At 36.6% G+C, this 14,851-nt stretch overlaps 1 protein-coding gene across 2 annotated transcripts in view; it reads right to left on the bottom strand.

The window, feature by feature from the left end:
* The window catches only part of CSNK1G1 (casein kinase 1 gamma 1), a 176,916-nt gene that overhangs the window by 17,114 nt on the left and 144,951 nt on the right, over positions 1-14,851 (bottom strand). For both annotated transcript variants that reach the window (XM_063089193.1, XM_063089195.1), the window contains exons 7-10: positions 14,012-14,097; positions 12,131-12,215; positions 11,707-11,855; positions 10,978-11,085 (exon numbers count right to left, since the gene is read on the bottom strand). In XM_063089193.1, coding sequence (XP_062945263.1) covers positions 10,978-11,085; positions 11,707-11,855; positions 12,131-12,215; positions 14,012-14,097 — 428 coding nt within the window. The remainder of the gene's footprint in view (positions 1-10,977; positions 11,086-11,706; positions 11,856-12,130; positions 12,216-14,011; positions 14,098-14,851) is intronic.

Here is a 14,851-nt window from a genome sequence, read left to right as displayed (position 1 = left end):
CTACATTCATTTCAGCCTAATGAGCTGATACATGAATCTATAGCACACCATCCTCACACAGACACAGAAAACAATAATGACCAAAAGAGGGGGGGGAAAAAACCACCAAAAGCTGGAATCACCTTTTAGCTTCCATATTAGTAAAATTTCAGTAGCCACTAAGCAGATCAAAATCATAATGTTAATTTGTTGAACAAAGGAGCAATCATATTTACAAATCAACTCACTGATTAAAGATCTATCTGAATAGACAGTAGTCAATACAGAAAATTCCTACATTAGGAATCAAGATAATATGCCTTTTTCTGAAATAGGGAGCCCACTACTCTCAATAGTAACTGCCATGAGACTTTCTACTAAGATAAAATGAGCAGTGGCAGTAATATGCTTTCTTTTTTTTTTTTTTTTTTTTTTTGTCTTTTTTTTTTTGTGACTGGCCGCACCGCGCGCACCAGCCATCCCTATATAGGATCTGAACCCGCTGCGGGAGCGCTGGTGCGCTCCCAGCGCCGCACTCTCCCGAGTGTGCCACGGGGTCGGCCCGTAATATGCTTTCTTATCTAAAAGAATGAACTAATTATTTCTTCAAAAGCAGGTTCACATGTCAAGAATATGAAAAGATAGCAGATAAAAATAAAGCTACCTTGTTTTCCTGGTTCCTCTAGCTAACAGTCTCTAGACTCAAATTAGAAAAAGTTTACTAATTGACATCACTAGTACAAATTATTTTCTTCTAGAAAGTAAAAGGCAGTTCTTTTCTTGGCAAAAGGAGGGCCTTCAATTAAAAACCTCTTTGGATTCTGCTTTCACCTTTGCTGTCATTCAGGCTCTCTTCATTTCTTCTTTACCTGTTTTTTAGATCTCATACTATTCTGATCTTGCTCATATGTGACTTTTGTTCTGAAGAATCTGTTTAGGTGCCTCTTCCCCTGTGCCAGATGGCTGAGAAGGTGTTAACATCATGATGCTCAGCTGTTACAGTCCTAAGGCTCTACAAAAATGAAAAATGAGTAGTTGGAGAGGCAGCAATAAGGGATTAGTAAATCAAATTTTAATTGCTGCTGAAATAAACAACAGCAGGGGTTGGGATGTGATATTGCTGCTCTGCATGAAAACCAGTAAGGATCCTACAAATCTTAGAAATGTTCACAGCTATAAATGTTGTGTTCTATTGAAAAAAAAAAAAAAAAAGAATGAGGAAGTAACGGTTTGAGGCTCTACATTCACTCCCCGCTTCAGTATCTCATTGACAAGAGTTGCTTAAAGCTCCCCCATAATTCACCAAAAAGAAATTTCCCATAAAAATCAGAGCCTCTTACACCTTACAGCTACAACATACTCATAATGGAATATAAAGTTACATGTGTAATAGCACGTAAAGGATTCTGGTCATGTTTTCTCTGATATCCCTCAGGGAACAAGAACATTCTATAGGAAAGCAACTGTATTAACTTGCTTGCAGTATAATCTTAACAAAAAAGGGGCTTGGCTTTATATTGCTAATTACATTAGACAGAATCAAAGCTTCTCAAAACATTCCCTCTTTCCCATTATTTCTCCCAACAGAGGTGCAGATGTTTCTTTTTTCAAAATAAGACTATGCTGCACAGCATACTCATACTATATTATAAACTTACTGACTGTGTCTGTACCCTTAGAACACTTCATCTCATTTATTTTTACTACTAGAAATCTGAGAATAAACTTATTCTTCTAATATTAGAAATAATATCTATAACTAATATCTATAAGTGATAGCCTCTTCAGTTCTCTAGGACTTTATTTTTTGAAATATTTAACAAGAATGTTATGTTCCTAAACTATTGTGTACTGTCAATCCTCCAAAAATCTAAATGCTTAAAAAATATCCAGACATTTACAAGCCATTTAGTGTTATTTTGAGTTCTGTGATACAAACTAATGTAATTATTTCTCTCATGAATGCTCTGTTTTTGCATTTGTTCTTAAGGCAGATAAAATTGAAAATGGCTGAAAATATACACTCATATGCTTTTAAGAAAGCCCTGGTCAAGTGATCAACTATTATTTCTAATTTTTACTAAAATACATATCAGAACTCTGGCTTGATGTTACTGTCTGACTCATGGGACTGTCTGTTTATACTCATTCTAGCTAAATAATAATTTGTTGGAAGAATTAAGACTTATATTTAAATGAAAACAGCAAAGACATTTTTCAAAGCCTAAAAGTCACATTCCATCTCCATCCTCAAAGCAATACACTATTTATCTTTTAAAGAGAGAAAAATGTTAACATCCCAGATTGCTTCATAAATGCTTCCACTGTGATACAGGAAAAACACACTATACCACACTACTGTCCTCCAATGCCTTCTATATCCACGGAAAGCAAAAAAATCAAGTGACAGAGGTGAACCTGGGGGTTGTGGGTTTATTACTTTGGAAACAACTTTTCATTAAAATGCTAAACCCTAGGGATACTCTTTTCTGGAATTTAAGGGCTTGGATTGGTATCTAGGGGATGATGTAGTAGAAAAGGTCATTTGCTAGTTTTAAAAGGCAACTGAATACATAGGAGCTGGATGAAACCAAGGAATGTCAACAACTACAGTATTCTGCTAGCGTAATTTCCCCTGAAAGGTATTCTAGGCAACACTGTATGGGGGGGGGGGGGTTATGATTAGGCATGATCAGCACTAAGCAAACCAGTGGAAGAGATCAGCCTGTAAACCCTTCATTCTTAAAGATCACTCATGTGTACACATCTAACTAAAAGGCAATCAAGAGGTCCATGGATAGTAGAGTCATTCAGCAAAGTCAGTCTCTCTGCATTACTTGAAAGGCAGAGGTCCAAATGAAGTGTGTAAGTCCCCAAAGACAGAAGCAGGAATCTCAAGTAGTGGTAACTCCTTGGGGGAGCACTTTAAAATCTTCAGTTGCGATTGCATTACCTGTGTGGAAATGCTTGGTTTATTATGCAGTAGGTGAATGTGGAAACAAGAAAGCAGCAATCCAGCACAGCATAAATTAAAGGCAAAGCTAACAAAAAATACTTAAGAGAAGACAAAGAAGACTGGTGAAAAAGTGAAAACCACCACCTGTGCCTATGGCAGAGAGAACAAATCTCTCCCAGCACTCATTTGGCAGGGATTAACAAACAGACAGTAGGGAGAGCGACACTAACAAGAGAAGAGGAAAACACAATCTGAAAACATCTCATGCATCAATCACCCCATCTATGGCTGAAAATTATTTCAAATTCTTATTGGAGATAAAGCTACTGTTGTGAAGCAAAAGGAAGGCAAACATATTTCTCTTGTAGCAAACAAATCACTAAATCCTATTCATATTAAGCTAATTTTGAAAAATTAATTTTGATTACATTCACAAAAAACTTTATCCATTTCACTTTAGGGCTCTGAAAATACTTTAAAAGTTGCCATCTATAAAAAGTGTTTTGGCCTGTCATGTCATTCTTCTTGGCCTCATTAATTGTCTTTAATTATAATTAACAAGAATGGTAACTGAACAGTACCAAAAGGTTAGCAATGAATACACTAGATTACATTCTGTCTAATCACACTTCCAAGACAGAAATTTCTCTTTTTTTCTTTTTTGATGTGGTGGGGGTAAGACGGAGGAAGAAAGAATAGGGTGGAAAAAATGGTAAAAGAAGCAGCTTAAGAAAAAATTTTGGTATATCAGACCTTGACAAGTATGGGGGGGGGGAGCTGGCAAGGTTATTGAAGTATATACTTTACTAAAAAATAATTTTAAAAAACAATTTAAAATAAAATTAAAATAATTTTTAAAAAACTTAGTAGTAGTAGTATATACTTCTATTAAACTCATTAAATAAAACCAATTTTCCTATGCCAGAGAGAGGTTATTCTATGCAATTTGTCATTTGTGCAAACAGTAACTTCCTGTATTCTACAAACTTGATCAAACACAAGCAAAGTTTAAAATCACTGAGAACAACCTGTAAGGAATTATTCCCAGGCTCAATACTATGTGGGCTACAGAGACAGAAGTATCAATTATGTGAAGCTCTTATAAAAATCATAAGAACCATCCTAGAAGTTTGAAACTCTATTCATACCTTGTCCTATCCTTATTCAAAATGGTATGCCATTCCCTTAGAGAATGATGATTTATCTAGATAGAATTACTCCAGAATCACCAAGTCTCTTCATATGAAGAGATGGCTCAGAACACAGGGTGTCTGTTGAAATACAAAATATATATATTTTTTAATTAATTAATTTTTTTATTTTAGTTTTTGACCGGTAAGGGGATCGCAACCCATGGCACTGTGTTGTCTGCACCACGTTCAGCCAGTGAGTGCACTGGCCATCCCTCTATAGGATCCGAACCTGTGGCCTCAGCACTACCAGCGCCACACTCTCCCGAGTGAGCCACAGGGCCGGCCCTGAAATAAAAAATATTGAAGAAGGTGTACAGACAAAAGAATACTTTCATTATGGAAAGGAGAAAGAATTAAGACCAAAGGTGAGCAGTAGTGATGAGGTGATAGGACAGAAGCTAAGAAAATGACTTTCGGTTTCACACTTGCTTGTTTCAATACTCCCCTCAGAATTAGGTCTCAGAAATGAGGAGGGGCAGCCCTATCCTGCATTGAGCTTTATGCTGGAGGGTGGCCAGGGCAGCTGTGCAATCTCTATGCTTGTACTCCTTCTTGACAGCAAGCAGCATGTTAGCAAATTACACACAGGTCAGAAGGACTAAGCTGAGCAAACTCATGTGTCCCTTCAACTACCAAACCATGAGCCTCAGTGAAAACTAAACGGTACTTTGTAAAAGAAAGGGAATGGAGAATTAATCAGCTTTTATTTTTTTTAAGGCTACTGACCTTTAAAAAGATATTTTATAAGGATCTCTGACTACCCCAGCTATTTAGCAATCTGCCCTAATCTCCCTTTTGGAAAAGCCATGCTTATAACAAGCTTTATTCAGTAAGCATGGCAATACTAAACCACAATATATTTTTCTAAGGGTATATATCCCTTAAATCCATTCCCTTGGAGTCTCAATACAAACAAATAAATCCAAACCATTACTTTACTGGAAACACATCTTCGTCACAACTCAATATGATTTGACCCTTTAACAAATTGTTTTATTCTATGTGTTTACAAAGTATTGAGTTAGTTTGAATATGGCTCCTCTGGAAGGATGAGGGGTCAGCTTTACTGATTTTTCCCCCCACCCTTTTTTCCCCCTTTTTTTGTTGGCTGGTACAGGGATGGAACCCCAGATCTTGGTGTTATCAGCACCCTGCTATAACCAGCCAAGCTAACCGGCCGGCCAGCTTTACTGATCTTTGATTCATATTTTCTTTCCTAGTCAAACTGGAGAGTTTTCAAGGAACAGCCCATGTAGCAGAAAATTACAAATGATAAACTCTTTACCTTAAACATTTTCTGGTTACAAAAACACAAAAAAGAATAAGTGATATTTTGAGGTTCAATATCGGGGTAAGATATCAAATCTGGTAGGAGTTTAATAGCTCTTGATGGCCAGTATGACTCTTTCCAACCTCAAAACAGGATCTGTCCTCTCTAACCTTCTCGGCCAAGTAGCTTCTTCATATGCCCACAGAAAACCTACCAACTAAAAAAGGTCAATGACAGAGAGAGAGAGAAATACTATCAAAACTGCTGAAACATGGTACTGTAGGTTTGTATAGCATTTATGTGAGTAAGGATTGTCAGAAGCTTGGATTTAAAGTACTGAAAGAGTAGCAAGAGTGTTGCTGCATGCATATCCTAGTCAATACAATATTCTGTATTGTGCTGAATAAGCACAGTGAATAAAAACTTTGACAGTACAGTATTTTGCACCCTAGCATCAGATCTGTGGATACTGGCAGGACTGACTTCTTGATTGAATTTGATCAGAGAATGCAAGGGAAGCTCTCCCAGGTGTAAATAGGCGGAACTACTAAAGTTTTCATTCCTTCCTGCTGGATGGTAATGCAGAGTTCTTTAGAGAGAAATCAGAGCCATGCAAGATCTACCATTTTTGGAACTGGGAAAGCAAATATCAAGGGTAAAATGATGGAAAAGACTAACCCAATTGGGATGTTTCTGAATGGATCTAGCTATTCAAAAGAATTGATCTTAAATATCTGGTATTAAAACAGTTTTAAAAGGCAGATCCAATACATGAGTTTAAATGCAGTGCTTTGGGAACTATATTTTGGATCTATTATTGCATCTATGAACCAAACAGTACTAAATTCAATACACCTACAGTCTAGACCAGCCAAGCAAAATTTTCCCAGAGTACAAGGCAAATAGATTCTCATCGTGATGGAGAATAACTAATATGATCGCCTGAACTTTCTTTGCAGCAAAGGGCTGCTTTTTTTTTTTTACACCCCCTCCCTTGAACAGACAATCCAGCTTACTCTGGCTAATCAAACAGAGGCAGAATGGCTCTTTGTGGAAACAGAAAACAAGAAAAGTTTAAAATGTATTTTTCGTGGAAGGTTAAATAAAAATCTGTATTATAAACAAACATGAGATTTCATCTACACCCTTCACTTGACAGATTCATTCGTTCATTCATACATACAATTGTTTATCAAGCACACACTATTCCAGATGTTGATTTATGGGTAAAGCAATGAACAAAACAACAAAAATCTCTGCTCTTCCAAGGCTTAAATTTGAGAAAACTGAAACCTCAATCAGGTTAAATGTCTTATGACCAAAGTCTTGGGATAAGCTGAAACCAAGTTCTGAGTTCCTCTTCTTTCTCCTCCTACTCTAAGTATTGGACTAAACAGAACTTATTAATTGCCAGGCTCACTCCTCTATAACACAGATGGTGGGCAGATTTACCCAGAATAATGAGGCTCTTCAGGCATTATCATAAATGTCATCTCCATGCCTTGACTCCCAGATATTTCTCTAGTTCTCTTTTGACAGCCGTCTTCTGCCTGTTAGGACTCTTCAGGTAGAATACTCTGGTAGTATTTCAAATTCAAACTCCAAATAAGTTCCTCCTCCAACTTTCCATTCTCTAGTGATAGTATCAACTAGCTCCTAATTATGTAGGTTCAAAATCTCAGCAACAGCTTTGACTCATTCTTCTCCCTCAATCCTGACATGCATGTGGACTACCAATTCTATTAGATTGTATCCCTGTAGCATTTTTTCAATTATATTTCATTTCCACTACTATAGTCCATCTAGGCCTCTTTACCTCTCAAGGGAATCCACTGCTTTCTTATTGGTCTCCATTGCTGGCTGCTGGGTTACTACCACTTTCTGTGCTAAAAGATTTCTAAAGCATCCTATCACCTCTTTGTTTAAGAAAGTTTTTAGGGAGGAAAACCCCCCCAAACCATTTTTGGAGCTCACTGGTTAGCTCAGTTAGTAGAGCATAGTGCTGACAAAACCAAGGTCAAGGGTTTGGATCCCTATATCGGCTGGCTGCAAAAATAAATAAATATATACATAGTAAAAACAAATTAGATAAAAATGTTTTTAGTCCGTATTCTTACTGAAATTGAGCACCAACGCCCCAGCCCAGCATTTCAGGAGCTTTATCAAATGGCTCCAACCTATTCTCTTCCTAGCCATGTGTCCTAGGACTCCTTCATTCACATCACATATTTTAGCAAAATTCAACTGGATATAACATTTCTATTCTTTCTGCTTGGAATGTCTCCTCTATCTCCATTTAATTCTTCCAAGAGCATTTCAAACGCAGCTTCTCTCATGAAAAGTCTTTGTCATGCTCAGATTAAAAGACATGTCTCCTTTCAATGCTGGATGATAATAATTTGCGATTTCAGATGCTTACCTGTTTTCCCCTGTATTATAGTTATTCGGCTCGGCTTATCTACTTGTCAGCTCTTTGAGGACAAGGACTCCCTACCTATATTGGTATCTGAAGGATACTTTCACATAGCAGGTTCTCAGTTCAGGTTTACTGAGTCAAAGTTGATGAAAAAAGGTTAGCTGTCCCTAAAGTCAAGTCAATAACCTTTTGATCTCTCTCAAGGAGAGATTGTATTTTCTCTTTTCATAATTTCAAAACTTAAAAAGAATTAGTCTAGAAAATCATACTGGTTTTCAATTTCTAGAGTAAAAAAAAAAGACGTATTTGGCTGCAAGTTTTCTTTAAAAAAAGAGCATAAGAAAACTCTGAAGATGAAACAAAAGTAATGAGACCACAGAATAAGTCAGTGTAAAGGTTGGACAGAAATTAGAAATCCATATACCCGCAATGCACAGTGCAGAAAGAATTTTACCCAGCAAGGACTCAGAATCCTGCTGTGAAGGGGAAGTAAAATTTCCATTAATGTGGGAAATTCTAATCCTTTAGCAGCTATGGGATACTAAATACCCTAAAAGAAAAAAGAAATCAAAGACAGACTTTTGAGATTCAACTCTTCAAAAATATGCTTATTGACTTGCAGATGATATTTTCCTAAATCATTACATTCACTGTTCAAACACCTTTCACTTAAAAGTACACTGAAATTCTCAACATATGTATGACCTCATTTTTTACTCTGGCAATCCAAGTTTTCAACCATCTCTGTTCCCCATACTTTTAAAACCCATTCAGAACAACAGCCCTGATTATAAAGTCACTGAAACAGAAAAGGGAAAATAAATGTTTTAGTTTTAAGATATTCTAAAAATATGAGCAAGGATATATGTTGATTGTGGCTCCGCTAAATACCTATTTTTTCTTTCCATACATTTTCTATTTGAATACATTTTTCATTTTAAAGTATCAAAACTTCACTATAGAATATTTTGGAAAATTCTTACTCAGAACAGTACCATTTCCAATATTACTTCTGTTAATATTTTGGCATTACCTCCTCCCATTGATTTTGTTCATTTTCTCTTCCCCTTAGGAAAAATCACAAGGCATTTATAATTTTGTACTCTGATTTCTTCACTATACAAATCATAAACATTTCAGGCTACAAGCTTTCTTAAATATTAAGTAACTACATAATATTCTACTGAAAAATGTATTATAATTCACTTTACTATTGATACGACAAGTGAACAGATATGCTGTTGGGAGGGAGGTTTCGGTAATGGGCACAATAATCAACCACATTGTATATTGACAAAATAAAATAAAATAAAATAAATAATAATAATAATTCACTTTACTAAAACCCAGTTTATTCAATAAAGGATTTGAGGTGGATCCATACCATTCCTTTATACCTGGATAGGTGGATCATTTCTAAACCTCTGCTATCAATGATACTAAAACAGTTTTATGAACATAATTTAACCTATATTTTGGGTTGTTTTACTATGATTGATTCTAAGAGGTAAGATATTCTATCATAAAGGAAAATAACTATATCAAATTACTTTCTAGAGAATTTCTACCAACTTGCAAAGTCAATAGCAATGTATGAGAGTGTCAATTTAACCGTGCCCTTACCTGCACTGAATATTTGCCTTTAAGAACAGAGGTATGGGAGAGAACAATGGCAGAAGTCAACAGTCTTTTCTTGTCAAATCATAAGTCAGTCAAATTGTAAGTCTTAGACAATTACTTTAATTAAAACACGTAACTATGGACCCAAATAGTGCCCACAGTTTGGGAAACCCCATCTTTTTTTCTACCTGTTTTCTCTTTTACGTACTCTAATACAAAGCTTTCCTTTCCTTACACATTTTTTTCTTACCAACTAAGCCACACATTTTGCCAAGAGTATATACTTATTGGTGAGTGATCTATATTTGTGGATGCACTTCACTGTACATATAAATATGTGTGTATACTTCTATATACTATTCTTTGTTTTGTTTTGTTTTGGCAGCTGGCTGGTACAGGGATTTGAACCCTTGTCCTTGGTTTAACACTGCTCTCTAACCAACTGAGCTTACCAGCCAGTGTATATACTATTCTTAACCTATGTACTTGCACATGTGCATCTATGAGATGATATGTGTTTTTGCATTTTCTTCTAAAAATGTCTATTAATATTAAAAAGTAAGGTCAGGAGGAGGGAGAACAAGTTAATTTGATATGTGATAATGATTTAAAAATATATGGTTTATTATTCTTTTTATTTATATATTTTTTGGCGGCTGGCTGGTATGGGGATCTGAACCCCTTTTCTTGGTGTTATCAACACTGCACTCTAACCAACTGAGCTAACTGGCCAGATCTATTATTCTTTATTTATCTACTGGTCTCCATTTTTCTTTTAACAATATATAGGAATAAAGATAAAAATCCCTTGTCATATTTACTTCCCAGTTAGCCCTTTTTAAAAATGTTAAATGTTAAAAAATTTAAAAATGTTGATTTTTTTGTGTGTGTTTGCCTCTTCTATCTTTAGGCTGAAAGAAGTCCCTCATGTAGACTACTAGTTTCTCAAACAATGAAAACTGAAGAACAAATGACATGGCCTTCTCTGGAGTGGCCTAAAGCAAACCTGAGTTTTCACTGCAGGTCCATCTCAGATCTTGGCTAGCTCTAGAATTAACCTGCACATGAGGATAAGAGGTGGTATGGAGGTTTTGGTTCATGCTCAGGTCAGCTGTAAGTCCAAATTACCCACCTTTCTTATCCAGCAATGAAAAACCAGAATTGGCAACAGCTACAGACTGAACTGTACACGAAACCCAAAGTGGGATACCTGGTACATCCTGCACATCCAGCAGGTCCTTCAGGTCTGTGTCAGACTGCCTCACATCCTAACTCATAGCCAGTTTCCCCTGCAGCCAACAAACTCTGACAGGCCCAGATTCTTTAGTCCAAATGCTTCATATAAGGCATCTGGCCACATCTCAGTGCAATTATACACACCCTTACAGTTGCTAGAATGTCTCTCATACCATACCAGTGAGAAATGGCAAGTCTTTTGTCTTTAATTTCAGTAGATACACTGAAGCAGAGAAGCTGGAGAATTTGGATTTTAATTAGCCATGAAGAAGGGGAATGTCTGAAAGAATGAAGGATCAATATATACCTGATTTCGAAGAGGCTGCTGTTGTGATGGCCGATCCCGGTGTGTGTGGCTTTCTCGAGTTATTGCAGATGTACCAGAATCTACATGAACTGACCCTACTGGAGTAGGCTGGAAAAATGAAATGAAAAGTCAAATAAGGAAAACTGGTCCAAGCTGATACCTCATGTAAGGGACAGCATCATTCTAATTCTAATAGAGAAGGAGTAATTATTTTCAGCTTTCATGAGCAATTTCAAGTCTTCTTAATTTGCTCATCTGCAAAAGGGATGCAGCCTGGTCCTCAACAATTCACTACAGAGTAGCTTACCTTTGAAAATAAAAAAATAACCTATAATGATATCTATTAGCATATTCTCTGGCCCTGTGGACCTGTGGCCAGAACAGCAAATCCAAAGGTTCCCTATGGTGCTGGGTTCCACTCCTACAGAAGTCAAGTACCTTAACAGCATACATAGTACCAACTTCTTAGTCTTTCAAATGAAACTTCTTCTAAAAAACTGGCTTAAATTCTCATATTTTAGGACATATTATAATCTTAAAAATGTAATATAACTCCTACTTCCTATCTCGAGTGAGCAACTTATGGCATCACCATGAAAAGGTTGGTAAATGTAAGGTCGACCATCAAAGGAATGTTTTTTTCTAAAGATTTAAGCAGTAAGACTGGCAAAGGGGTGGGGAAGTGCTAGTCTGAGAAAGGAGGTGATGAGGTAAATAGAGAATACTCACAATAGGCCTTCCAACCCAATCGTAGGCGTAGTCAAAGGTGTAGCCCTTCCTTTCAAAGAGGTCTGTAAAGAGGGTCCGTAAATACTCATAGTCAGGTTTTTCAAAGAAGTCTAATCGCCTGACATATCGAAGGTAGGTTGCCATCTCCTCTGTTAGGAAAGAGGTGAAAGGCCATGCTCATTAGCTGAATGTTTCCCATGGGGGGAAGCTCTGAACAACACGAAGGATATTTCTACAGACTATTTGACACTGGTGATTTCTTTATGAACCAAATAAAAGTGATAAAACCTACCTTGGTCTGAAAAACAGTAAGAGGAAATGTAAATTAGCTGGTCATCACCCTTATCTAGAGATACCAACTCACAGACTCCACCTACTTTAAAGCTTCAGTCACGCTGGCTGGAGTGGCCTTTTAACATCCTACCTGGAAAGTTCTCACAGAGAGCTTCAATGGGAGTATTCCTTTTGGTATCACCAATTTTTTGATATCTCTCTTTTAACGTATCAGCCTGTAGAGAGAGTAAAGAAAGAAAGTTATTTGGAAAGAGTGCTAAGTATAGGAGGTTCAATACGTTTTCAGACACAATGGTTGTTTCATTCAAATTGGCAGGATTTGTTAGTTTCAACTTTTTTTCTCTAACACTAACAAATAAGAAGTGCAGTAGAGATGATGTATTGAGATATGTGCAAACATCTGCTGTGTTCTGGAAAGTTTTACTTGCAATTATATTTAGTAGTCTAGCTAAACACCATCAAATATGAGGTAAGTGGCTTGCATAAGAAAATCTCCCATGGTCACTAGAGTTCAATAGTGGTTCAGCCTTCTCCCTCTTAGATTAGCTCAAAGATAAGTTTTAAAATATTGCTAATCCAAGTAGAGGAAATAAATAGATGGTTCTACTATATATAAATTGAGAAACTGAATAGTAAAAGAACAAGAAGTGAAAATATGCCTTTCAACAATGTGCTTCCAGAGGGAAAAAAGTCATCTATGGTATAGGCAAGGCTAACAGACAGGTTTGGTGTATGTCAGTGGCTCAAAGCAGCCCAAGTCTGGTATACTCAGGAATGTAGACAGAAAGCTTCTGGAACTTGGACTAATAGTGGGCTCTCAAGGGATTCCTGTCAGGCTTACCTGGCTTGCTGTACTTCAGCAATAATGTTCTGAAGTAAGTTAAAGAAATTTTAGGTCTACAAATACTACCATAATGATTCATGGACTATGAGAGTTTCAAGCAATTAATAATACACTGATGCTATTAATTGTTTGGCTATATAATGAGCAAGGAGGATGTGAAACTCTATTTGAAAGTTGTCAACATCAATGAGAAGATGTATATAAATAGGAGAAGACCACAAAGAGATGTGAGGAGAGAAATTTAAGGAAGAAATAAAATCTTCTCAAAGGGAATGGGTAGAAGCCTTACTTTTTAGGACAATGTCCTAGAAATCACAGATAAATGAATTATTCTCCCCTTCTGGAGAGAGAGGTTGTAGGAGAAGCCCAAGCTGCAGATTAAGTTTACTTCTATACTAACATGTTGAAATAAATTACAACTAAAAAATATATCTCACACTTAACTCTCTAATGAGACTTAAAATGGGTCAGAAACTCACCAATTCCTAGTCTAACAGCCAGAGGCACAAAGTAATTATAATGCTTATATTTATAATAATTAAGTTAATTCTTACATGTAGGCACTATACTGACACCTACCTAAAGAAGGCTATTTAAATGGTACATGTTTTGCAAGGAATGGCTGTTGTGTGAATAGGCAATTATTCAATAATATACTTGTACAGCATTGTTAAATCTGGGTTTTCATTTTTGTTCAGGTGGGCCCTTAGCCTACATAGGATGAACAAATACTTTCCAGTTCCCCTTAGGGGCACACACTGCTGGCCTTTCTGGTAAAATGTGTAGCAGCTGCTGTAATCAATGTGTTCTAGAAATTCCCCAACACACTGGGAACACTCCTCCTGCTACATAATGGTAGCAAAGGAGGAATACTGACACAGAGAGAAAAACAGCACAGCCAAGGCTGGGAGGGAATGAGGGAAAAGATTATGGAACACCCAAAAACAAAAAAGGAAAGATTAAGAAAGGGAAGAAGACAAATGTAAATAAAACAGAGCTTCCAAAATCCAAGCGAACATTTACAATGTAGACTAATAATATCCATGCTTCTCATCTCTGTAGCCAATCTTTCCCTTTTGTGCTTCTTAGAAAACATCAAACCAGCAGCTCCTTCGTTAACAACTGAGCATTGAAACAAAGCCCTCTACTAAGTGCTTTCAAGGATACCTTGAGTCCTTGCCAGGGTAAGCTGCCTCGAAGGAAATACATGAACATATGGCCTAGAGCTTCCAAATCATCTCGCCGGCTTTGCTCTAAAAGGGAAGACAGATCACACATTATGTTTGCAATTATTAAAGCAGAAAGGGGTTAAAAACCAAGTAATCCCTTCAGAAACCATTCTTCCCTGGAAAGGCTCTGCTTACTAAATATTTGTATATCTAAATCAGGGATAGTATTTTAGATCAAAACCAAAAAACAATATGTACCTTCCTTTGTCTAGATAAGTTGCTGGCAAGTAAATATCAAGTGAAAAGAGCAAACCCTAAATTAAAGCCAAGCCCAAATCACTAAACAGTGAGTAACCACCCTTTACTCAAAGCTGGCAATCTTCCTGAAAGTGAGATAATTTAAATGAAATACTATTTCCAGTATATGAACTACAATTACCCTTCAGTTACACCAGGGAAAGGTAAGCAGCAGATTAAGCAGCCAAAGCTGTTAAAACAGTCCATTCTGGCTAGGCCTGCAAGGATGCAAGCTGTAGAATGCCTAGCATATATGCTTAGTGCTTTTTATTCATCATTATAATTAACAGTTAAAATTCAGTTTCATATAAGAGAACGTCAACACATAATATCTTGACTCCCATTCCATTTGTGCCTTGTCGCATAACCACCTTAAGAAAATTATAAAATGTATTACTAAGGTGCCCTCTATGGGCACATAAAACAGAGTCCTTGCACTGTGGGAATTTACATTACCTAAAACAAGTTGCTGGGTTTTTCCGTGGGAAGATTAAGATGGTAAAGAACTGCAGAATAGTTCATTTAAAAAACCACAACTTTG

The sequence above is a fragment of the Cynocephalus volans genome, chromosome 3 (genome assembly GCF_027409185.1).
Source record: "Cynocephalus volans isolate mCynVol1 chromosome 3, mCynVol1.pri, whole genome shotgun sequence".
Lineage (NCBI taxonomy): Eukaryota > Metazoa > Chordata > Mammalia > Dermoptera > Cynocephalidae > Cynocephalus > Cynocephalus volans.
The sequence above is the reverse complement of the archived record's forward strand: the minus strand, read 5'-3'. Positions and strand labels throughout refer to the sequence as shown.